Source organism: Carettochelys insculpta, chromosome 12 (genome assembly GCF_033958435.1).
Source record: "Carettochelys insculpta isolate YL-2023 chromosome 12, ASM3395843v1, whole genome shotgun sequence".
In the NCBI taxonomy this organism is placed as follows: domain Eukaryota; kingdom Metazoa; phylum Chordata; order Testudines; family Carettochelyidae; genus Carettochelys; species Carettochelys insculpta.
Window position 1 is genome coordinate 25,798,096 of NC_134148.1, and position 25,931 is coordinate 25,824,026.

General features: G+C 42.4%; 1 protein-coding gene across 1 annotated transcript in view; it reads right to left on the reverse strand.

Moving 5' to 3' along the window:
• ATP8B4 (ATPase phospholipid transporting 8B4 (putative)) overlaps nt 1-25,931 on the reverse strand; it is a 154,015-nt gene that overhangs the window by 76,594 nt on the left and 51,490 nt on the right. Inside the window, exons 7-9 of the mRNA XM_075007201.1 lie at nt 22,592-22,664; nt 20,575-20,645; nt 13,905-13,987 (exon numbers count right to left, since the gene is read on the reverse strand). Of these exons, the coding sequence (XP_074863302.1) occupies nt 13,905-13,987; nt 20,575-20,645; nt 22,592-22,664 (227 nt within the window). The remainder of the gene's footprint in view (nt 1-13,904; nt 13,988-20,574; nt 20,646-22,591; nt 22,665-25,931) is intronic.

Genomic DNA, 25,931 nt, shown 5'->3' on the forward strand with positions numbered 1-25,931 from the left:
ATTTTGAAATAGTGGTTGTGTTGTGTAGTCACTAGGATAGTTATTCAAAATAATGTCTTTTATTTTGAAATAACTTCGCTGCATAGACCTACCCAAGAACATCCCTATGGATTCAGTGGGAAGATCTTAAAATAAGAAAACAGCTGATATAGCTTTTCTCATCAAAGAAATACTGATTCTGGTAGTGCTTTAATATAATGAGAGAGAGCCTTTTCATAAAAGTAACTTTCCACTTGAGCGTATAGAGACAGCTCTCCTTTATTAGTGGGAGTGTCTTTTTTTAAAATATCTTTAAAGCATAGAAAATGTAACTAACTATTTCAGAACCCTCCCAACTTTACTTCTTGAATATTGCTTAATGCAATATAATTAACAGGAGGGAGATTATTTACGCATTACAGAAGGAGACTTGGAATTAGCACTTCTGAATTTTATCTTCTGTCTTGACAGGGATTTGTTGTATGACCTAATTCAAATCACTGTATCTTTTCCAGTTTATTCATTTGTAAGAGAGCTGTATTAATATATTCTTCATGGAGATGCTGTGAGAGGTAACTTCTTTCTATTTATGAAATATATTTGTACTTATTTTAATTTAAAACAGTCCACATAAGGAGAAAGTGAAAGCAGTTCATGGATGTAACATTTTTGTTTGTTGAAGACAAAGACTATCAGATAAGACTAATAGTAAGCATTCCTATCTGATATCCTTAGTCTTCAACAAAAAAAAATGTTATGCCCAGGGACAGCCTTCACTTTCTCCTTATGTGGACTGTTTTAAATTAAAATGGACATAAATATATTTCAAACCCTGTATACTATCACAGGAACTGAAGTACTAAAATGTGGATAGATATTTTGCTAAACATAAATATTTTATTTTTCTCTTTTTCAGTTGCATGATATGCTGTCAAAATGACCACAAGGTACTGTATGTTTCCTGTAAAAGGACTCCTAAACCTTTCTCTGATACAGAATTTAGTAATAACAGCCATGCAAAATATGTAAACTTGTCATAAGTTGCACAAAACAGATCACAACAGCAGTCAAAAATCAGGGAGATGAAAAAGACAGTGTTAAATAAAAAAAGGCATATACTGTAGTTGCTTCAAGAAATCAGACTGAAGTTTGTGCAGCTGACATATATTTTTAGATTCTCTTTGCTTCAATCTCCGTAAAACTCTAATAAGAAACTTATAAAAGTGAATGCTGGTTCAATATAAATATTTATTCAGTGTCAGAATCATTTATATGAGCTTACCAATTGTACAAATTATTTAGACAAAAATGTCCCCCTTCTTTTATTGGTTCAAGGGCAGTTTGTAATCTAAAGAACTAGATTTTTTCAGGACACAACATTCATATTTTCGTTGTTATTGAAAACTGCTAAATAAACCATTACAGTAGCAAGCCTTTCTACTATCTTGTATACTATCTATATTTAGCAAAATCTACAAAACAAAGTCTTACCACAAATCTGGGGATTAATAGAAATAATCTACAATGATTCCATGAAACTCTTCTGGTGCATGAGTTTAGCAATAAATTACTTATAAAAGCTAAACAGAGCCCTAAAACACTTTTTCTGAAATTTGTTCCAGATTATGACAAATGGCTTTGACCAAAACATAAAAATTAAATTATAATAAAAACATGGACTCAGACAGTAAAGATCCCAGTATACTGACATAACAGCAAACTTGTAAAATTTGCAGACACTACCATGAATGCATGATAATACAGAAGATTACTGTCTGCTGATTAAAGGTTTGCATTGCTCTCTAATTCATGTGGGAATCTTCCACTGATTTTAGAGGATTTTCAATCAGTCCCTCAGACTGATAATAAAGGAAATGGTCAGACTGATGTATTAAATCATTACCATCCTCCAAAGGAAGCATAAATTAATTTAAAATTTAAATTTCATTTAAAATCTCACCCTCCAAAGATGTGTCTGAAGTGTGCCTCGAAAAGGGCTGAGCAGCATGTTGATATTGTTGCTGCTGGTGTGTTCTGAGAGGTGCCCAGGGATCCCCGTAGGGCCAGGCAAGTGGTATGAACAACACAGATGGTATCGATGCACCAGGGAGCCTATAAGGCATCATTGATTGTGGTTGAGAGGTCCCTTTGCTAGGAAAGGGACACCTAGGCAAGACAGTGTTCGACAGAAATGCTGCTTCCTCCTCACTATTTAGGGAGGGTGCGGTGCCTGTCATGTTTGACGGAGACAGTCAGGCCAGCGATGAGGAGGCATCAGTACCAAAAATTGAAGTGGAAGGTATTGTGGTTGCCCTGAACTGGTCCCAAGAGGTAAAAGGACACAAGTGAGGTACAGGTGGCAGGCAGTACTGAAGCCTTACCATATCATGCAGCAGGGTGGGCGCACACACTGATAGGGTCAAGCATGGGGCTCATTCAAACCGCTATTTTTGCCAATGGCAGAGCACGGTGTCTATGCCAGGAACATCATGGCTTTAGAGTTTTGAGACACATTGTGCGTAAGCTTGCCTGCATGTTTGTGTCTTACAGCCAGGTCTTGCGACCCTCAGGGCACAGTAAGAGATGGCAGCCCCAGCAAGCTCTTGTCCGGAGCCACACAGGGGGATGGAGCCAGCTTGGTACCATGGGATCGCCCTCTCTTGGGTGAAGGGGATTCCCTGTTCACATCTGCATTCACTCTCTTAGGTGGTTTAGAGGATGCTGAGGTCGCAGCTGGAGTAGCAGCAGCTGCTTTATCTGACATCATCATATGATGAATGTAAACAGGATGCAAAGAAAACACAGAAGCAGTAAAGAACTGAGGTGAAATAACTGCAGTGCTGTGTAAATGTTGAGACAAAATAGGGCTCACTCAAGAACACACCATGTGCTCAGCGACCCCCACCACCTTTCAAGCAAATAAAAGACTCTAGCCTGGTAAAAATAGGAAGGCAAGAGCAATAAAGTATATGCAGCAGCAGCTGCAACATGCCTGAAGTAGAGGGGTAGGGGTGGGATTGGAAGGCACCGGTCGGGGGCGGTCTCCCCAGATAAAAGAAAGAAAACGAAAAATGAAGTGAAAAAATACTTGTGTATAGCACTGCTGAGCGTTGGAATAACAGGAAGTGGTATAGCAGCCCTGTGGTCAGCCCTTGTAGGCTTGGGCTTCTCGGCATGCTTAAGCATGATGGCCAGGTCCTGACACCCTTGGGGAGGTGGCAAACACTGCCCCGGTAAGCACTTGTCCGGAGCCCCAGTGGGAAAATGAAGCTGGCTTAAAACTCAGGGATCACCCTTTGTCTATGCAAAGGGGGATTCCCTTTTAGCTGCTGAATGTGCTCTCCTCTGTTTGGAAGAGACATTGCCTGACATCACCACTAGTGATAGTGGCAGCAGGAACGCAGAGTGACCAGGATCTGATGCTGGTCTGAGGGAGCACTTGAAGGATAATAGTTTGATGAAAAACAAAAACAAAACCTCTCAGGCTGTCCTAGCCCCAGCTGTCAGTCGCCAAGTGACAGTAAACTGCACTGCACTTGCCAGGCAATACAAGCAGTGAAACTGTTTGTCTGACACACAATTGTCAGCCTGGAAGACAAATAGCATTTGAGAGAAAACACTGCTGTGCTGTGTAAAATGCTGAGACAAAATTGGACTCACTTAAGAATGCCCCTTGTCCCCAGTGACCACCCCACTCCCATCCCCTGCCTTCAGGCGAATAAAAAGCTCTAGCCTGGTAAAATAGGCAAGCAAGAGCTGTAAAGTATGTGCAGCAGGGGCTGCCATAAGCCTGAGGTAAACAAGAAAGAGGGGGTGTGTTTTGAGGAGACAGTGTGAAGCAGTCCTTGGAAGTAAAAAGAAAGAAAAAATGACAAATGGCTCCCTCATAAGTAGGGGAAAAGCCCCCGCTAGGCTTTCCTCTAAGTAAAAGGTGACAATGGAGGAGCACCGCTTTTCCATGGCTAAACTGTGAAAATCAGGAACTTTCTTTCTCTTTTCCCTCTTCATTATAGTAATAGAGAAGCTATTCTAAGGCTAAAACTGGAGAAAGGTAGACATGAAAGGCTAAGATAAGCGCTGAGAGGAAATGCTGGTGCGGGAGGTGACAGAGAAAGAACTGAGCATATGCTTAGTAACTCTCTCTCACACACACACACACACACACACACACACACAATAAGGCTCTCTGAGCATGTGCAGACAGCCCCACTAAGCACCACTAAAAATCATCTGGCCAGGTGCAAACACCTAAGATGGAGCACCCACAGGGACAACCTCGAAGAAAAATTAATATTTTAATGTTGAACTGTACCTACAACTATCGATTGCCATTTTTTGTAATCTTACAATTGTGCAATCAAAGTCTAAATATATGTTCTATATGCCAGGACATTTGCGTTTAATGAAAATACAAGTGCTACAAAAGTTGCACAAAAGTTGCACAAAACCTTGAATGAAGCAGAAAGAGAGGATAATTATAATTACTCCCATCCTCAGCTTTTATCATTCTGATGTGCCGCTGTACTTTCCATTTTTACTGAGTCCCAGAAACTAAAGTACTAGCATAATTCAAAAAGTACTGTTACACTGCACTAAACCAGAAAGCACATTGTGAAAAGATTTGTTCTCAAAATATTGTGCTATGATTTTTAGACCAAAAGACTATGAAGCTGAGCTGTGCAGTATACTTTCGGATGCTTATCTCAATTACACAGAACCTCCAAACATTCTGAGATTCATCTATGACTAAATTACAGGTGGAAAACTGCTCCTGTAAAGCCTGGGGATGTGGGAGGGAGTTTGGGGCTGATAGGGGTTAAGCCTGGCTGGGGGGTGCGGGCGGCAGTTAGAGGTTGATGGGGTAAAGCCTGCAGATGGGGGATGCAGGCTGGGGCTGAGAGGGGTAAAGCCTGGGGATGGGGTGTAAAGTTTGGGGATAGGAGGGTGGATTTGGGGGCTGAGGTGGGTAAAGCCTGCAGATGGGGGCTGCAACTTTCTGACTGGTACAAATCATTGTGCGTGCACTGTTCTTAAATTAGGGGAGACAGAAAGTATGGTATGACATTATTAAGGACTGTGTCATATGCACACACATTGTGACTCTTGAAGTATTGATTTTGTAACTGAATTTGAAAAAATGTATCTTCTTGCTATTTCAGCTGCTGACCCCTGGTCTGGTTCATGCTGTTCCTTGGTGTTTTAGAGGATGATTCATGGGCTACACCTATTCTGGTGACATGTATAGGGCCATCTGGATACCTGTCCATGGACCACATACCATATCAAGTGTTGAAGTATGATGTACTGAACACGAAGATATCTTCTGCACATAACTATACCCACATCCACAGTGGTTTTTGGCATGCAGTGCTAGTGATAGCATTTCAGAGGGCCACGCCAGAGTTCTGTGCTTCACAGGAGACACTGCAGGGTCTACCTTGCTGTGTGTTGGTGATTCTGCAGATATCTTTACATATTTGGCAATGGCATCTTCTACTCATCCCTGTTTTGTCTGCTGCCCAACGTAATGGAAACCATGGAACAAGTGACCCATGAGGAGGTTCTGTTCCTGCTCTTTCTCCCCGCCCTTAAATAAATGACTGGTAAGAATGTTTCTTACAAGACAAAGATCTGTGACCAAGATGGTGAACAATCCACTATTGCTGCTTGACACAAAGACACAAAAGACTGGTAATATTGGGCATCTGTCCATCAGAGTGGTGAGATCACTTCATCTTGGAAGCCTGGGATGGTGGCAAATGGCTGCAGAACAAGGAAGCAGATGTTCATGGAGCTCTGTGAGGAGCTAGCTTCAACCATATAGCAGCCAACACTCCATTCTAGATAGCCATACCAGTGCAGAAACAAATGCCTATTACCTCTGGAAGCTGGCAATGCCAGCCAGTTGAAAACTGCTTTGGAGTGCAGAAGTCCACCTTCAAGGACTTGGTGCAAGTCTGTGAACACACTCATCTGCCAGCCATCAAAGTTCAGGAAAGTACAGCTCGGTTCCCAAACTGCATAGGGGCCACTGATGGCACTCGCATAGCCACTCCTTGGCCACTGAGGGGCACAATGAGGCCATCAGTCAAAAAGGTTACTACTCTTTCCCTCTTCACTGCTTAGTGGAGCACAGGGCAGGTTTCATGAGCAATGACAATGAACACACAGGAAAGACCATGCTGCTGAAGAGTTCAGGACTGCACTTAAAGGGGAAAAAGGGCTCTTTACAGTGTCTCCATGCCTGCAGATTTCTAGGGTGCCCTAGATACCTTCTTCTACCCTGTTAACGAGTGCCTCGTCTGACATCAGTGATTCAGCAAAATGAGAATACATCTTCAAACAAAGCAGCTTCAGGAGGGTAGTGGAGTGTGCTTTTAGACAGATGAAAGTTTGTTAGTGATGCCTATGCTACCAGTTGGACGCCAATGACCTAACATCTTTGACATTTTTGTTGCGTGCTGTCTTTCCCAACATTTGTGAAACTAGTCACAGACTAGAATTGGACAGGCACAGGACAGAACTGGTCTGCAAAGCCTTTACAGACAGCTGGATCCAATGAATATTTGATAGGGAAATCCAGGGTGCAATTTGTGTCTAGATCTTACACCAGAAGTTGGGCAGGAGGTGATAATAGCCTGGACTTGAACAACGGTCCATGCCATTAGCAACTCCTACAAAATGGTAGTGTTGTGTTTCAACAGGCAGTTTTGTTTCCATTCCTCTGGCCATCAGCCAGTTGTTTAGATAGGAACTCATTAAATGTTATTAGGGAAAGAAACTTCCACTGGTAGAACACCTTCTGATTCATGATGTGCTGCAGAGGGTGTCTGCCCAACAAATTGTACTTACTGTTCTTCTGTTTTGTGTTAATGTTCACAATTATTAGCCATACCACTGTTTAGAGGGATACTCAGCGTCTAAAGGATCCTGAGAACAGCTGTTGAAGGGAGCAGGAAAGGATTTTAAAACTGGTTTGTGGTAAGCAGTATCAGAGAGGTAGCCATGTTAGTCTGTATCTTCAAAAACAACAAGAAGTCCTGATGAAGTGGGTCTTTGCCCACAAAAGTTTATGCTCCAAAATATCTGTTAGTCAATTAGGTGCCACAGGACTTCTTGTTGATTAGTAACAGAGAGAAAGCCGTGGTAGTTTATATAGCATCTGGGCATTGTTGGCACATGGTGGCATATATGATGTTAGTTAAGCATGAGAATGTGCCTGTGATTCTGTCAGAGACCAAAAACTACAAGATCTTTACCAAATATTCATAAAGCTGCTCTATCCGCCAGGAGAAATAAAAAAACAAATCAATAGGGCCAGACAAATACCCAGAGACCAGCTGCTCCAAGATCAGACCAAAAAAGCCAAGAACAGAACACCACTGGTCATTACCTACAGCCCCCAACTCAAACCACCGCAATGCATTATTAGAGACCTACAACCTACCCCTAATCAGGATGCCACACTCCAGAAGACCCTAGGTGACAGGCCTGTTCTCTCCTACAGACAACCTCCCAACCTTATGAGGATTCTCACCAACAGCCACGGTCTATACCACAGGAACACCTGTCCTGGGATTTTTCCTTGCAACAAAACCTGCTGCCAGCTTTGTCCACATATCTATTCTGGGGATACCATCACTGGACCTAACCAGGTCAGTCACAGAATCACGGGCACATTCTCTTGTTCCTCAACTAACATCATATATGCCATCATATGCCAGCAATACCCAGATGCTTTGTATAATGGACAGACTTCTAACTCTCTCAGACAAAGAGTTAATGGGCACAAAACAGACATAAAAACACTCCTGATCCACAAACTGGTCAGCCAACATTTTAATGGTGTGGGCCATTCTGTTAATGACTTAAAAGTTTGTGTCTTACTGAACAGGAATTTTCACACTACTTTGGAAAGAGAGGCTGCTGAACTCATTTATATTCAAATTCGACACTAACACGTGGTTTGAACTGGGATGTGAATTTTCTGGATCATTATAGGGGCTCTTTTGCATACTTGGCTTACTCTAATTCTTGACTCCCCCACCCCACCCCTCTACTCTCCGATTTGCTCACCTTGATAATTTTTTTTCTGATTTGTCAACCTTGATTACTACTTTTGGTTCTCTATGCCTTAAATATTGCGTCTGTTCTGGTATGGCTACGGTCTGAAGAAGTGGGTCTGTCCCAAGAAAGCTCACCTAATAAATGATTTTGTTAGTCTTTAAAGTGCTACTTGACTGCTTTTTTGTTTTGATAGGACTTCTTGTTGTTTCTGGTAACTGTGATGGTGTATGGGGACAATAGCTTTCACTTGCTTTTAACAGTGGTCACTCTAATGGTTCCAAGCCACCATGCTTCTTAGGATGGTGGTGAAGGAGAGGCCATTTTAGCAATGTTTCATATGCCATGGTGCTTGTACCTCACTTTGTTTGCTCTATTCTCTGTTTTGTCAAATCCATGGGGACATTTAGCCATCCTCTCTCTTTTTTCCCATAGCAAATAAAATTTGTGTGCTATTTCTGTGCACAGAGGGTTATGGTGGAATGATTCCAGAAGGGACAGAAAATCTTGCAGTTCTCTGCCCTTAAGAATTATGCGAACTCAATGCACTGGTAAGGTGGGGCCCAGAACCAAAGGTGGGAGGAAGAAGTAGTTCTGTGGTCTCACATCATATGTCAGAGAAAAGGTTAGGGCCTCAGCTTCAAAAAACCCAGTGAGCTGCAGGTGCAGGAGATGTTCTTACTGGAGGAAGAAATGTCAGTTCACAGATATTAACAGTAGCTGTTATGTCAGGCAGGATCGGACTCTGTTCCATTGTGACTTATAACAAGAACTCCACCAGGGCATATCCAATTCTCTGTACCATGCATCTTACTCTAGGAACAACCAGATCCTTAATACCACCTGCCTTTGGTAAAAATGATCCTTTCTACCACATTTCCTGGTTCCTCACATTCAATAACCTGTTCCTCACATCCTCTCATAAAGGTAAACTACTCGTGTCTTCTTCTGTCAATCCCAATGAGCAGATTCTCCAATGTCCTTCTCTACCTGCCCCCAACTGTCCATGCGCTGCTGCTCCTGACCCACAGCTGACCATCTTCAGCTGAAGGTCCTGCACCATGTCAACCACAAAATTGGCATTATGTTTTTTCCCCTTGGGAAATGTGTAAGAAATCCCCCCCCACAACATGACTTGGTGGTGGAAGGCCATAATACTGAATCTTTTCAGTACTGCAGAAATGAGATTGTTCAGTATCTTTGGTTCTCAAAGAACTTTTGTAGCTCTTGAGAAAGGAGCACTTGCTGAGAATGGGGGCAAGTTAATCAGTGCAACGGGAGATTACTAATGAAGTGCTGAAGTGAAGATGCAGCACTTCATTAGGCTAATTCTCCTCCACAGCAACTTCAAAGTGCCAGCATGTGTGTAGCCTCAGGCACTTTGAAGTGCTCAAGCTACTTCGAAGTGCCTTTATTGCCCAAAATTTTGAAGAAGTTGCTGCAGGGGAGAATTAGCCTAATGAAGTGCTGCGTATTCACCACAGCACTTCATTAGTAATCTCCCATCGCCCTGATTAACACGCCCCCTTCAATGTCGGGGGCAAGTGTAGACAAGCGCAACAGGTCTGAAAGTAGCAGACTGGCTTTCCAGTTCTGTCATGGGGAATCCAGCAATCTAAGCCCAAGAGATGTTTGTGTTATTTAACACTATTCTACATATCTTTGTTGAGATATAAAAATGGAGCAAGCACATTTGCATTGCCATTGATCCTTAAGAACCTGTTGCTGTTATTGCTGCAACAGAAATTTGCTGACATATACTTACAGGGCTGGGATGCCAAATGGAGAAAGAATATAATTTATGCTATCTGATGCAGACTGATTGGAGAGGGAGAAACAAGCCACTACAAATGGTCCCCCATCTTCAAACTAGCCCCAACAGTGTCAGGAAATGCACCCTTTCTCATTCAGAGAAGCTCAGAAAAACAGGGAAAGAAATAGTGATATTGCAACTGTACTATGTTCTATGAACTTTCCAATCAAGACTATGAGCCACATGCCTTTCCACTGCAAAGGGACATCATATTGTTTGTGCAACTGCAGGAATGGATCACAGAATCATAGACTCACAGGGCTGGAAGAGACCTCAGGAGGTCATCGAGTCCTACCCCATGCTGAAAGCAGGACCAATCCCAACTAAATCACCACACCCAAGACTTAGTCAAGCCAGGACTTAAAGACTCCTAGGGAAGGAGATTCTAACACTTCCTTCACTCCTCCTTTCTCCCAGGTTCTGTGGCATGGTCTCAGCAGGCAAATGTTTATGAATATCTGTACTGTGACCAAGTAGTATTGTCATGTCCCTCAGAGAAGCACAGGTCCCCCTTCTCCTTTCTGTATGTAACCCAATCCCCCTCTTTCCACGTGGATCAAATGTGTAAGGTGTGGTTACTGCAGTGAAAATTTGTGATCTCAAACAGGGCAGAAAACAGATGTATTTCTGAGGAGCCCTCAACCTTGTACAAATGTTCTCTCCCCAGACAACCAGACTACTCTGTCCCCTGTCTTGCTGCCAGCCTGGCAGCTGATAAATGGAGATACAGGGATTATATGGTAGTCACTGATAACTTATTCTCTAGTTTCTGCCAAAAGCTTAATAGTAGTTTGCTGTGATTCAATAAAATGTTGAATTCACAACATCAGCTTGCTCAGGAACCACTGGGGATGGGTTGGAGAAGAGTAGTGAACCTTCCAGTCCTGCATGCAACCTCGAAGAAAGAGTGAGGGGTTGTTGGTGAGCTTTTAGCTCACCAGCCTTAGGCTCCAGTTCCTCATTTGGCCCCTCCGGCTGAAGGGCTTGTTGAGCAGGGTCCTCTGGATAGCGATATAGATAGGATAGAGATGCAAGATAAGGTGCTCTTCTTCCTCCAGTGTTTCCTTCTCTGGGCTTCCTTCTCCATGGTGACTACTATCTCCATGCCCTGGCCTTCATTAGCATACCATTAGATGATGAAACCAGCAAGGTTAAAGAAGGGGTTGTGCATCATCTTAGGGTCTGTACTTTGAGCTTTGAGCAGCTCCTGGAAGGATGGGCATGTTGGAACATCTGTCCCAGAGCAACTACTGGAAACTTTAGCTCTCTGGTACTAGAGCCTCTGGTGCTTTATCCATTCCCAGCACTCGGCTGAAGTATAGTCAACACCTATCCACGTCAGACTCACTGAAACTTCCTGATACAGTTCTGAGATTCTAGTTCTGAGGACAGTAAACTCCACTAACAGATTTACCAAGGCCTGGATCTGCTTGGCTGACACAGCGCTGATGTACAGCTGGTCTCAGAGTTCCAGAGGATTAGCCATATTTGTCTCTTTCAGCAAAAACAAGGAGTTCTGTGGCACCTTAAAGACTAACAAAATTTATTTGGGCATAAGCTTTTGTGAGCGGTAGTCCATTTCATCAGCTGCATGAAGTGGAAGTAATGTAACACTCTAATCTTTGTATATATTGTGACAAAGCTCCTCCTCTAGCTTGGTGGGTCCCACACTTTTTGGTGAATAATTTGCCTCAGAAGCTCACATCTGCCCTCAGGTTAGACACCAACTAGCTGTTTTGGTAAGCTGTTCTCATCACTGGCCAGCACAGGCAGAGTGAAGACCGAACTCCATAGTCTCTGCTCCCCCTCCGTGATCCAGGCAAGACAAGCCCTTCCATCATCAGTACTTTTCCTGTGATGTATAGAGCAGTTCTCAGCAACCTTTATGACCTTGGGGCACACTTTAGCACTAGTTATAATTTCATGGCACACCCAAAATAGAGCCCAATCCCCTCTCCCTCCCCCTCCCCCAAAGACAGGCACTCCCAGCCCCCCACAGTAATCCAATCCCCCTACCCCAGAGCCAGGCATCCCAGCTCCCTGCACTAACCCAACCCCCCTACCCCAGAGCCAGGCATCCCAGCTCCCTGCACTAACCCAACCCCTCTACCCCAGAGCCAGACATCCCAGGTCCTTGTTATATAACCCAATTCCCCACCCCTTCCCCAGAGCCAGGCACCCCAGCTCCCTGCTATATAACCCAATTCCCTACCCCTTCCCCCGAGCCAGACACCCCAGGTTTCCCATCTAACTCACTACCGGTGATCCACCAGAGCCACCGCTGCTGCCATCACTGCCCCACAGCTACTGCCACCACGTGCTTCTCTCACCAAGCAGTGGGGGGCACACACAGAGCAGAGGACAGCACTCCCGGTACACAGCTCTGAGGCACACTAAGTGCCTCTTCACAGCACATTAATTGAAGTGCACTTGGATAGCGGATGGGGGAGGGAATAGCGGGAGCCCAGGTCCACCCTCTACTTTAGGCACCAGCCTAGAGACCCTGAGACAGCTGCTGCCAACAACATCTGGCATTTCAGCCACCTGACAGCAATGAATCCCTGGGCCACTTCTCCCCAGTAGTCCCCAGCACCCTCCTTACTGCAGACTTTTCCTTCTGGTACCCACTTGCACTTACCTCTCTTAGACCCTCCCTGGGTCCTTATCTCCTCCACTTCTCACTCAGCACTGAGCCAATAGGAGAGACTCCCTCCCCCCAGCTTTTATAGCCAGTCTCAGCTGATTCTTTATTCTCCACCTCTGCTGCTTAAGCCAGTTCCCTTGAGGCTACCAACCTCCTAATTGGTCCCAGATGTTTTAACTGGCATAATTGCCCTGATTGCTTCTAGCAGGTTCCTGCTGGTTCTGAATTGGCCCTTGCTAGTTTATGCTGGAAACAGGGACTTATTCAACCTAGGGCTAATATATCTCCTCTCAATCACTCTTCAGTAGCACTCTGGCTTGACCCTGTGACAGTATGTTTAAATTTCTGACAAACTGAAGCTTCCACTTCATGTATCTGATGAAGTGGGCTGCAGACCACAAAAGCTTAAGCCCAAATAAATCTGTTAGTCTTCAAGGTGGCACAGGAGTCCTCATTGTTTCTGCTCCCAGAGCATGTTCCTTATTTATGTGCACTAGTGAAAAGGATCCAGCAGAATATTTGTAAAGTACTCAGCACAGCTTGCTACTACAGGTGAGACCAGCAGAGAGAGGAACCTTATTTTGGGGGTGAAGGTGATTCAGAAAATGGTTCAGAGTGTTGTGGGAACTAGATTGGAGGACTATTGAACTCAGCACTGAGGATATTCAAATTATCCTCATCCACGCTACAAACTGGCACAGAGGCACAGGGCCAAGCAGCCTGACTTATGTTCACAGCCATGCCCCTTAGGCTTGCTAATGTTCTTGCCCTGTACACACCCTGAAACCTGTGCTTCTAGGGTTTAATTGTAGGGCAGGAGGCCTCTGGAACAACCATCTGCTTGTACCTGTGTGCAGTTACCAATATAGACATAGTCATGGAGTTGCATCACTGTCAAGGACAGGAAACAGAGAACAAAAAGATGGCAAGTGAAAACATTGTGAAGATTCAATGTATAAATATTAGGGTTATGATATAAGATTTTACACCTGCTAAACTTCACTATGTCCTTGTCTTGGTAGGGAAAAATAATTTGCTTTTTTAATCCTGTTAAGTTAATCAAATTAACTCCCCCATGCCCCAGGTTACAACATAGCTAACCAGCATGGCTCAAGTGTGTTAGCTTGCATCTTAACTTTTTAACATATTTTAATCATTAATTTATTAGTATGCTAACTTGATTGAATATCCCACCCATTTGCCCATCAAGACATACTTAAAAATAGGAAAATTGTTTGGATCTGAGAGTCATATTGGTAAACAACATCGTTGACCTTGATGGCGAAAGAATGAGAACTTGGCATTTAATATCCAAAGTCATTTACCTCTCCTCTCCAAGTACAGCACAACCAAAACAAAAACAAAAAACTTGGTTCCAGAGAATTAACTTTTATCTTCACTTACCATCAAATTCTGTAAGCTTTCTAATATCTGCTCCAAGTTCTGATGTATCTGGTAAAGCTTGACGTACCTTTAGGTTAGTCTCACTGTAAAATTAACAACATGACATTTATTTAACATTCTTTCCATAACCCTCCGTGTCCTGCCTTCTCTCACCCCCAGGAACTTATGTTCAGAACCTCAGAATCTAACATTTTGGACTAATAAAGCACATTTTTATAAAGAAAAATACTCAGACTCTTTAATGCTATTCTGGAAGATCACATTTTAATTTTTGTAAGTAATTCTAAAATATGAGGAACTTCAGTTTTAATAAGTGTTGGCATCATAATCAATGCACATCTGAATAACTATAATTTGTTTTGCTTCTTTGAACAGAGGCCATAATAAATATGATTTAGTGAGAGCACATACAGTCATCATGCACAAATTACCAACTGCAATAACAATGGCAAAGCAGTTGCCAGCTGAAAAAAATTAACACCATGGCAAAGACTGTCATTTGAGCTATGAAAAAAATGTTTTCATGAAATTGTAATAAATCCTAATTTTACAGTAGCTGAAACTGAACTGGAAAAAGGGAACTGGAGTCACCCTTTCCTACAGTGTGGTTTGACAGAGCTCTCTTTATGGCTAAATATTGATATACCTATAGGAACCAAAATTTTCCAAACTTCAGTGCCTAATGCTTCTTGCCCAATGCCTAATGCTTGGCACCTGAAGAAGTGGCCTGATTTTCACTGAACTAGTCTCTTCTAGGAAATAGGGGAAATGGGACACTCTTGGAGACACCTTTCTTGGAGTCCTCTACTGTGTGCACTACTGCTGTCCTTCAGCTCATGTTAAAGATCACATACTTTTCTAGAAGGAATTGCAATATCTCCTAAGGAGACATACCTACACATGATTGATAGAAGATATTACAATACGTAACAATAATAAAATCAAAACAAATCTAATGCCTCAAGCTCTGCCCATGTTAAACTAGTATCTACAAATTACCTGTATGTAAACCAATGCCAGTAATTCAGTTTTGGAAAAAATTATATATTACCTTCTCCACGTTAGAAAATTATTTTTTCTAAAGAGGTGAAGTCTGACTTAGATATGTGTAGTTAAGGATATTCTTTCCAGATGATGTTCCAGAAAACACCATCCTAACAACACGATAGATGTAGAAGCTTTCTATACAAACATTCCACACAAAGATGGACTACAAGCTGTCAGGAACAGTATTCCCAAAGATGTCACAGCACAGCTGGCTGCTGAGTTTTGTGACTTTGTTCTCATCCTCAACCATTACAGATGGGACGATTTATTCAAGTCAGCAGCACTGCTACGGGTACTTATATGGCCCACGGTATGCCAACGTTTTTATGGGCTTAATCAGAATGCTTCCTCAGTTGTGATCCCCAAGTGCCCCTCCTCTACTTGTGCTACATTGATGATATCTTCATCTGGACATACAGAACTGGAGCCCTTGAAGAATTCCACCCGGATGTCGACAATTTCCACCCCACCATCAATCTCAGCCTGAACTACTCCACACAAAAAGTATGCTTCCTAGAAACTGCAGAGCAAATAAGTGATGGTCACATAAACACCACCTTATGCCAGAGACCTAGTGAGTGCTACATGCCTCCAGATTTCATCTAGGTATGTTACTGATTAGCTTCAGTAAACAGATGAGGCTTACCAGTTACGGTGAACCAGTAAGGGCTGGAGCTGCCTCAAGCAGGGGGTTGCTTCAGCCCCATGAGGTTGCTATAGGCAGGAGCACTTCGGACTGATCTGGCTGGGCCATGTCCTCAGCGGCTGGGGTGGGAGGGCGGCTGGACAGGCCATTCAAGCCTGGCTGGACTGGAGTGGCCTTCTCTGCCACAGACGGGCTGCTCCAGCCTGTCTGAAGTACCTGCACCCACAGCACACAGGGACCACGGCGGCTCTGCCCAGCTGGAGTGTCCCGACATGCGGCATGTCAGAATAAATGAATGGTAACATACAAAAACCAGTATCAGAGAGGTAGCCGTGTTAGTCTGTAGGTTCGAGAACAACAAGAAGTCTTGTGGCACATTATAGACTAACAGATATTTTGGAGCATAAGCTTTCATGGGCAAAGACCCACTTCATCAGATACAAAAAACCAGTAGGAAAACACTTTAACCTCCCTGGACACACAATTACATGCTTGAAAGTTGCCACCCTGTAGCCAGACAAAGTCTCCCCCTTACAAGCCAGCTTGCTCGCTGCCCCCTACCCCCCACTGGGAAGCACACAGGGCACGGAAACGGCTGCTGACAGTACAGTCTTTGATGCCCTCATTGAGGCCCAGATGTGCTAGCTTATCGTGACCCTGAGAAACAAAGTACAGATAGAAGGCTAACAGGCCAAACTGTCAACAAGAGGTGTGGGGGACCCTCAAGAAATCACCCCAGCTGGCATTGATGGATTTGATGCACACACACATACCATCCCCGAAGAGGAAATCTCCGCCCCCACAAAAAGAATGTCCTGTACTCCTAAATTGCTTATCTCCTGTCTTACAAGTGCAAATTAAGTAAGAATTGCCCTTGTAACAAACTGGCGTCACAAAGATAGACCAGTATGATCTGGCACCTTAGATAAGAAAGAGAATACGTAACCCAAAAAGGGGTATAAAAGGTGGGTCCAGCAGAACTCTAACTTTGAGTGCATTCCACCAACTACCTGCTGGTCGGGTCAGGTGATTGCCTCCCGAGGTCCGCAACTGGGGACGCCCAAGCTCGTATTCGTCTTTCCGCGGAATTGAGTGACCGATCCGGCTTGGCTACGCTGGTATCGAGAGACGCAGAGAGGGTAAGATATACCCATGCTAGGTCTCCGTTTTTTTTGTGCACAGCTAAAGAATTAGAGCTCTGTAACTAGATGTCGTTGTATCAAGATATCATTGTGTTAGATGGTAACAGATATCTTTGTATTGGATTGTAACGTAACTTGTTAACACCTGTACTTTGCTAGCATATAAGAAGTAGACAATAGCCTTTTGTAACCACATGCTTATAACTGTAGCTTAATAAACTTGTAACTAGTTAAGATCCAAGCCTGACCCTGTTATGCTTTTGTCACTGCAACACAGCCGGCACAACAAAAAGAACTTTAACCATTTGGTGACCACAGCCTGGCCATAGGTGAGAGTGCTAGCAGCTCCCTGATCTAACAGTAAAAAACTGGGTTGCTTAGGACCCAGGGGAATCCGTCAGCCTGTCTTGGCTGCTTGCAGCGATGAGCTCCCTGCTCTCGCAGTTTTAAACTCGGATGGTAACAAGGGCATAGCTGGTACCTCACCGCACATTACCCGGCCACCGGTTAACACACCCCCAAGCAAAAAAGGCTGCAACCCAAAAGTGCTGACCTAGAATTCATATCCAAATTCGACACCATCAAATGTGTTTCAACAGGAACTGAGTATGGCTTTCTCATTAAAATAAGTAATTTTCCACCTTAGTATTCTCACTTTATCTATATCTACCCTGAATGACGTAGCTCTGATGTAACACTTCCATCTCTGTATCTCTATTATCTCTTTCTTTGCCTTTCACTTCATGCATTTGATGAAGTGATTTGCAACTTACAAAAGTTTATGCCATAATAAAATTGTTACTCTTTAAAGGTACCACTGGACTCTTGTTATTTCTTGCTATTCAAAAACTCAGTATGAAAGGTTCATATAGTTAGATATGTTATAAAGGAGTTTGTTAAGAGTAGGATTTTTCTAACAAGTTTTATTATAATTTTGTGTGTTCTTCAATCTGCCATTCAGTTTTATATTTAATTACTTTTTTGCTCTTGTGTAAAACTGTTGATCTGTATGAGCAAGCAGACAATCTACATTCTTATACTGTCATCTATCACCATAGTATCTCCATACTTATCAACCATAAGCACAACATTTCCAATACTACCAACATTGCAGCAGGTATGGTATAAGCACCAAAGACACAGGCTCTGCACTTTGTGATGATCATCACTTGAATTGCTGCATTTGACAAGTATGCCATTCACAAACCGTTCACGGGTAGCCAGTGTTCTCTGAGAGGATCTACACATTGCTATTCTTGGCGATGCAATTCTAGAGGTGCGATGTTTCACAGCAGTGCCATTGGACTTCTCTCACATCCCTTCTGCCCCTCCCCTCAGTGCTCCCGAATGTTCTGATGGAGAGGCTACAAAACAATGGCATGCTGTGCCAATCAACTCAGCTCCTTCCAGTGACTCCTCAGATTCATGGCTTTGATAAAGTCTCTCAAGAAGAGACCACGATAGACTGGGATTGCAAATGCGGAAAGGTCATCTTTAAAAAAAAAAAAATCTAGCTAGAACTAAGTTAGACTTCAAATGGTCTCTACATATTGCCCCTCTCAGGCTAATCTGATGAGCAATACCATGAAATGAGGAAGGTGGAACATGTAGTCATAATTAAACCAAACTGCAGCTTGAACTTGGATGTTAAATTAAGGGAGTGATATTCTGTGAATGTGTACATCGAGATCCAAGTTGCAGCTTATTTAGGGAATGCCACAAATATCACTGATAGAATGTGTTTTGCCCATGAAGAAGGATAGAGCCTCATGTGTAGCTCTTTTCAATGCACAGTTTATCCCATTTGGACAAACATTAAGAAATAGCCTGATGCTTATTATTCTCTTTGCAAGATAAGAAGAAATCAATGGACTTTCTACAGACTTGAGTGCTATTTAAAGAAAATAGTAGCACTCTTTTAGCAGCACGTGGTCTATGAACTTTTGATTCTCCAGAGTGCACAAGGGGTTGGAAAGAATACTGGTAGAATAACTCACTGACTGAGATGGAAATCAGTTGTTATCTCCTCGGGCAGGAATTTAAGATGTAGACAGAAGAAAAGAAAGTCTTTACAGAAAATTGTGAAAGCGTGGATCTGCCATAGTTTGCTTACTCTATAATGTTTTTAATATGGAGGATAAGAAGGGTAGCACCTACTCACGGATACAAAGAGTGGTCTCATGAATTAAGAAAGGACTAGGCCAATGTCCTAAAAGATGGTATGGAATCTATGACTGATTAATTCATTCTATCCTTCATAAAATCTCTTGACTACATCATGGATAAATATGATTCTGTTGCCAATTGGTACACAGTAGATTTAGCAGGTAAGTGGACTTTCAACAAGAATATAGATCAGGGTCAATCTTCCAGGGTTCGATTTTGCATGCCTAGTAGGGACACATGAAATCAAACTGAGGTCAACAGTTGACCACTGCATTGCTCAATATCATGAGGAGTAAGGTAGGCTGACAGGAGAGTTTCTCCTGTCAACCTCCCTCTGTGAGGATGGCCGGGTAATTTGGTTGTAAGTAAGTTGATTCTAGCTTGCAGTAGCTAAAATTGTGAATCTAGGCTCAACTTTAATGTCTAGAGTAGACCTGGTCTCAGACCCTGCACTTGCAATTGGGAAATATTACTACTCAGAGGCATCAAGATATGGTTGGCTTCACCTGGCAGAAGGGTACCCAGAGGGTAAACCCAGACTGTAAATTTTTCCACCAAAGTCAGAGAGCATTTATGAATAGATTCATTTATAGAATTTAATGAAATAAGTTGTGCATCTAATTAACATGATGTCTCTAAATCAATTAAAGTCCAACAGCACATGTCATGAGGGACTATAGGTTTGTTATCTCAGCCAATGGCTGAGATAACAGATTTGTAATCAATCCTCTGGAGAGATGAAGAAGATCTGGAAATCACTGTTGTCTCATGCCCAAGCAATCAGAGTTACCCAGATGATGCTGTGCAGTTTCATGAACTATAGTCTTGGAACTAGAGGAACTTGACATTCTTCAGTGCTGGTAGTTTTATCTTTTCCCTGGCACCTTTAGTGGAACTTCAGTGTGCTGATTCTTCAATTCTGAGGCAAGTGGGGCAGACACAAGCCTATCTTTATGCACAAAATTGAAGTGATTGACACCAAAGGGTATAGCCATCTGGACATGGAATTTGTTTTGATGCTCCTCACAGATCCTTGGAGTAAAGATGGTTTGCACTGTGTACCAAGAAGAAAAGTGTCCTTTTCCTAAGCCAAGGACCATAAGATGTACGAAAGATGGAAGGATAAATCACCATCCACTTTCCTTTAAGAATTACCATAAGATTCATGAGACTGCATGAGATGCAAAACTAGAAAAACCTCATTAAATAAAAATAAGAGAATTTCAAATAAAACAACACAAAATATAGGACTAAACTCGCTTGAAGACTAAGAATAGGAAATAGCACTGTTGACAGAAGAAGTGAATCTGGGTTGGACCCAGGGAAGATTCTTCTCTGCAACCATCATAGGGTGGAACAGAAGAAACTGGAGCACCACATCCCCATTTATAGCCTTGCCTTAAGAACATTCAGGAACCATTAGAGGAGGGGCAGAAAGTAGTGCAAAAGTGCTCCAACTTCACAGTTATTAAATATAACACAGAGCTAAACCACCTGCATATTCCAAAATTACATCTGCCTACTTTCTAGAGATCTCTTGAAGAACAACATTAGAAATACAATACATCCATGACCAATAGCTGGGGTCCCCATGCCAAAGACACATAAATAATATATTTTTAAATGCATTAAGTTATTCTGTTAACTACTGTAACAAATTGAAACTTACCCATCAAGCTCAGCAGTTTCAACATAGCAGAGACTATGGGGTTCACTACTAGATAGAAGTAATAAATCAGCCTGTAAAAAAAAAAGGATGTTAAATATATTCTATCATCTCAAAACGCTGTAAAAGAATTGAGAAAAAACTCATGTCAGATACTAACAAGTTCCGAGTTAGACCATTATGTTCTTTTTTATGGCACAAATACATTTTAAAATTCTCAGTCTCTAAAACAATTAGGTAAATGTCTATCAGGGATGGTCTAGACCAGGCGTGTCCAACCCGCAGCCCGCGGGCTGCATGAGGCCCTAGACAGCTAGTAATGCGGCCCCACAAGATCGTAAACTTTTAACATTATTATGTGATTTATATACATTAACTATATTATATATTTTATATGCGGCCCAAGACAATTCCTCTTCACTCAATGCAGCCCAGGCAAGCCAAAAGGTTGGACACCCGTGGTCTAGACAGTACTCGGTCCTGCCATGAGGGCAGGGGGCTGGACTCGATGACCTCTCAAGGTCCCTTCCAGTCCTAGCATTCTATGATTGTATTCCCTCAAATACTGAGCAGAGAAAATACAGACTTTATAAACAAGATCCTTACCTGCTGTAAATTGGCATAGTTCCAATGACTTCAGTAAATCCATTTGATGAATTAACTGACTTTTTTTTTTTTTTTTTTAAAACATAAGGTCCAGGTCTTTACACAGTGTAAATCAGTGTAATGCCACTGAAATCAGATGCTAATCTGGTCTAAAATTTGTAAAATTGAGTCTTTTATATTTTAAACTGGTTCCCATTCATTAACATTAAGGTTTTGCAATGACTATTTCCCCACTATTTTGCATAAAAGGATTCAACGTATAGTACCTTCACTAGCAGCTTTGACTAGAAACTGTCATTGTTGATGTTAGTACTCCATAACAAAGTGTGCCCAGTTTTACTTGGCAGATCATAGTATTTTTGAAGGAAAATTTATAATATAATAGATCTTGACAGGATAAACTATAAATACCCCTTTTAGAGCCTTATATTCCATAGGCACAGAGGAATAAATGAAGGAGTGGTTTTCGACACATGTAAATAAATCTTTAAATATTACTCAGATGTGTATTTATGTTTAATTACAGTACCAGCCTTCTAAGAATAGGGCAACCACATTGCCCTATGGCAAATACAGCATGCTCACCTCCGGAGACACTCTCCCATGTCAAGACTCCTTGGTAATGGAGGCTGCTGCTCCATGGTGAAGCACTGGGGGAGCTCCACAGCCTCCTGATGAGGGGGAGCAGAGAATGGAGGCTCGGGAACTCATGGCGGGTGGAGGACCAGGCTGAGAATAGGGCTTAGCAGCCTCCCAGCAGGGGAGGGCCAGGGAACAGGGCAGCTGGGCCATGGAGGAGCTTCCCCGCGGTAGGAGCTGCCTCATCAAGGCACGGGGTGCCAGGGAACGAGGCAGCTGGCCCATGGCAGAGCTTGCAGGCAGCAGGGGCTGCCACCAGGGGGTGCCAAAGAATGGGGCAGCTTCCCCCGGAGGAGCTCCCCTGCAGCAGAAACTGCTCCTGAGGCACAGGGGACGAGGTAACAGGACAACCTCCCCACAGAGCCTCACTCAATGCACAGGGCACAGCCTCACTCAAGGCACAGGGAGCTGGGCAGCTGCCCTGCAGTGGGGGTCCCTGGCAGCAGAGGCTGTCACTCTGAGACACTGGGTGCTGGGGAACAGAGCCCCATGAACTACAGGACAATTTGCCCATTTTCTTTAGAAGGTTGGGATGCCCGTGGGAGAACATAAATAAGGGACTGTCCCGGGGAAAACGGGATGAGTAGTCACCCTATTTAAGAAAAGTATTTTAAGTTATATAGATTCAAAGTGAGTTCCAAAGGAGAAGCAACAAGGACAAGGAGCAACGGCCATACAATACACACAATAAAGGCAGAGAGAAGCAATTATTTGTTACTATTTATTTTATTTCTCTGTGACAAGTACTATGGAAGAAAATATATGAACTACTTACAGCTACAAATGTATTGTTCTCTAGTTTAATGATGTCACCAGGTTTTATATTCATCCATTCTTCACTCTGTAATCTATGAAAGATAAAACACATGTGCACACTCTTAGTTTTTTTCTAGAAATATGTTTCACTAGGGACAGTAATTTACCTTTGCAGTCTTAAGGTCATTTACGAGATATAAAATATGCACTATTGCACTACAAAAATCAATGCTGAGGGTGCACTACTCAAAATAAACACGTTCCATTATTAACAAACTGTCTTTATGACAAATTACTAAATACTACCAATTTTAAAATTATTTGTGTTGGTGGTAACATTAGTAAAGACATTATTCAGTAAGATCGCTACCAGATTCATGTGTAATTGAAGGAATCTTGTCAGAATCATTTCACATATGAGTGGAGAGAACAAAACAGAGATGGAGGAGGCAAATGAAAACGTGAGGCAGCAAAGTCAGAAGAAAGATTCAGAGGCATGAGATAAGACATGAAAAAGAAAGAAAATAAGAACAAAGCAAACAAGAAAAATGAAGTATCAATGTTTTCAAGCTTGCCTGAACAAGTTCGGTTTTGCTAAGTTTTAAAAAACTCTGCCATGTATTATAATTAGGGTCCTACTAAATTCATGGTACATCAATTCCACAGTCATAGGATTTCAAAAATCATAAATTTCATTATTGCAGATATTTAAATCTGAAATTTCACTGTACTGTCACTGTAGGGATCCCATTCTAACTCTGGAGGCAGCACTTGGGAAGTAAGAGTGGCAGACACAAAGCAGACAGTTGCCTCTGGTCCCAGTACTCCAGCCACTGACTGCTATTTTGGCAGCTGTGGCAGCCAGAGCTCTGGGCCTATTTGAAGTGCTGTGGCAGCACTGCTCCAGCTGCACACAGCTCTGAGCAAGTGGGGGTGGAGAGGTAAGTGTCTAGCTAACTGTCCTTGGCCCCAGCCCTTCCACAGTTTGGAGGTGGACCTCACTCCCACCCCGACCCAGGGCCTGCCACTCTTTCTTCTGAGTTGTGCTGGTGGGACCACCAGCAGCCACTATTGTCTAGCCGCTCAGCTCTGAAGGCAGTGAAGAAGAGGAGTAATACCATGATCCCTATACAATAACTTTGTGACCCCCCCCAGTCCTCTTTTGAGTTGGCACACCAGTTGAGAATCACTCACAGCCCCTATGAACACTCCATAGTATAGGGTAGTAGGCTCACACTAAAAAAAAACAAAAAAAAACCCACACATCACAGATTTCATAGGGGAGACCAGATTTCACAGATCATGACATGTATTTCATGACTGTCAATTTGGTACAGCCATAATTATAACGCAGCAAAGGCTCTGGAATTATTAAATACTACCATGAATAAGAAGGGCAGATATAAGTGGGCCCCTATTGACATTTTTGCAAGGATTTTCCAAAACTGTGCGAGCCAGAGAGAAAAGAGACCATGTGCATCAATGTAACTTTCAGATTGTTTTTATATAAAATTCACTGAGATGTGAGAGCTGTCCTATTGCAGCATTAATAAAGGGCTTCTCTACAGTGATAATTTCATAGTGCTGACCAATTTCAGTCAAGTTCAGAATAAAGGTGGATTATTACAAGGTAGTAAAGGTTGTTTTTATTTTTAGCTAAAATAATCTAATTTACTTGTCTTATAGTCTGGAAAACTGTTTAAATATTTATATAACTGTGAAATATGCCCTACACTATCAGCATGCTAGGTCATTTGGCTTAAACATTCAAAGAACTTCTCTTTAATACTGATCCAAGTACATGTTGTTCTGGAAAGTGTACAGCATTTTCATCTAAAGCCAGAATTCCCTCTTTTCCAGTCCTCTTCTCTTCTGCACTTTATCTTAAGTGGGGAAATGTATGTTAGTTGCAGCCCATATAAAACTTAATTTTATTTAGTTTTCAGTTGCATTTATATATTTGGATAGCATTTAAAGGGAACAGTTGTAAGTAATATAATTTATTTGCACTATTGTTTCTTATGCTAATTAGTATGATAGAACTTAAGAGCAAATTTAACCGAGCTAGATATTTTAGTCATCATTTATAGTCCAAATGGGACCTGGATCCTGAGACCATGAGTTTTGTGATCAATTGTGCCACATAATAGAGGCAACTATCTTACTGTGGGCCCACCTCTGACATTCGTAGTCTGGTAGTCTAATCATTATAAAAATCTATGTTTAAAGAATGTTAATCCCAGTCAGTTTTGGAAGTGTTGAAGGGTTATCCTCAGCTCAGAGATCAGGCATAACTTTGCTCTTCAGGTGATCTCTGAGGCTACATCTAGATTGCAGGCTTCTGTCAACAATACTTCCGTCAACAGCAGCTTGGTCGACAAGCGTGCGCCCAGACTGCAGATCTGCTGGCAGAGCTCTGCTTGGCAGGTGCATTCTGTCAGAATCCCTGTACACCTTGTGTGGACAGGCCAAACGTCAGAAAACCCTCTCCCAACAGAACTTTCAGCAAAAGATATGCAAATGAGTTGCAAAATTTGTGCATCTTTTGCCAAGAGACCTCTTCAGTCTAGACATAGCCCAACAGCCAACTCAGAACTGCAGCCAGTCCTCTCCCAGCAGAAGGATAAGTCACCACGACACTTGAAGGGTAAGGAGTCAAGAGGAACCCAAGAAAACTTCTAAGCAAGTACACTTATTAACATTGATATTAGTCTGTGACACAGACTGAAGAGAGTCAGAAAATTCAAAGATATGGCTCATGCTTTGCCTTGAAATCATTCTGCTCTGGAGGGATAAGAGGGGGAGCTCAAACCACCCTCAGGTAAGGGTTAGCCTCAGGCTTAATCATGATTTTTTTTTTTTTGGCTTTTAACAATTTTTAGCAACTATGTTATTTACATACGATTTTTAAGCAATATAACATCTGTAGGAGATTTTTATGCTTGGATTTTATGTTTTAAGAAAAGGTGTTTTTTTCCTAGAAAGCTCTTACAAAATACTTACAGGAGGACCAGTTCAAACCCTCATTAAGTATATAATACAGCAAACAAACCCTTCATTAATCATGTCTTAATTGCATAGGAAAGAGAACTTGATCCTCCAAAGCTCCTTCAATTGATCAGACACTTACCTGGGATACATGGGACTGCAAACTATCTTCCATGGTATTTAAGCCTCATAGTATGGCTATAAGAGCAAACCTTGGGCACATAACCCATCTCTGTCTTCAAAATCTGAGTACAAATTTCTACACAGCTGTTTTTAGCAATGAAGTGTGAGCCATGTGAGCTCAAACATGTATACCGAGGCTCTAAGAATTGCTGCCACAGGTTTTAAACAAAGTGTAGATGCACCTTAAC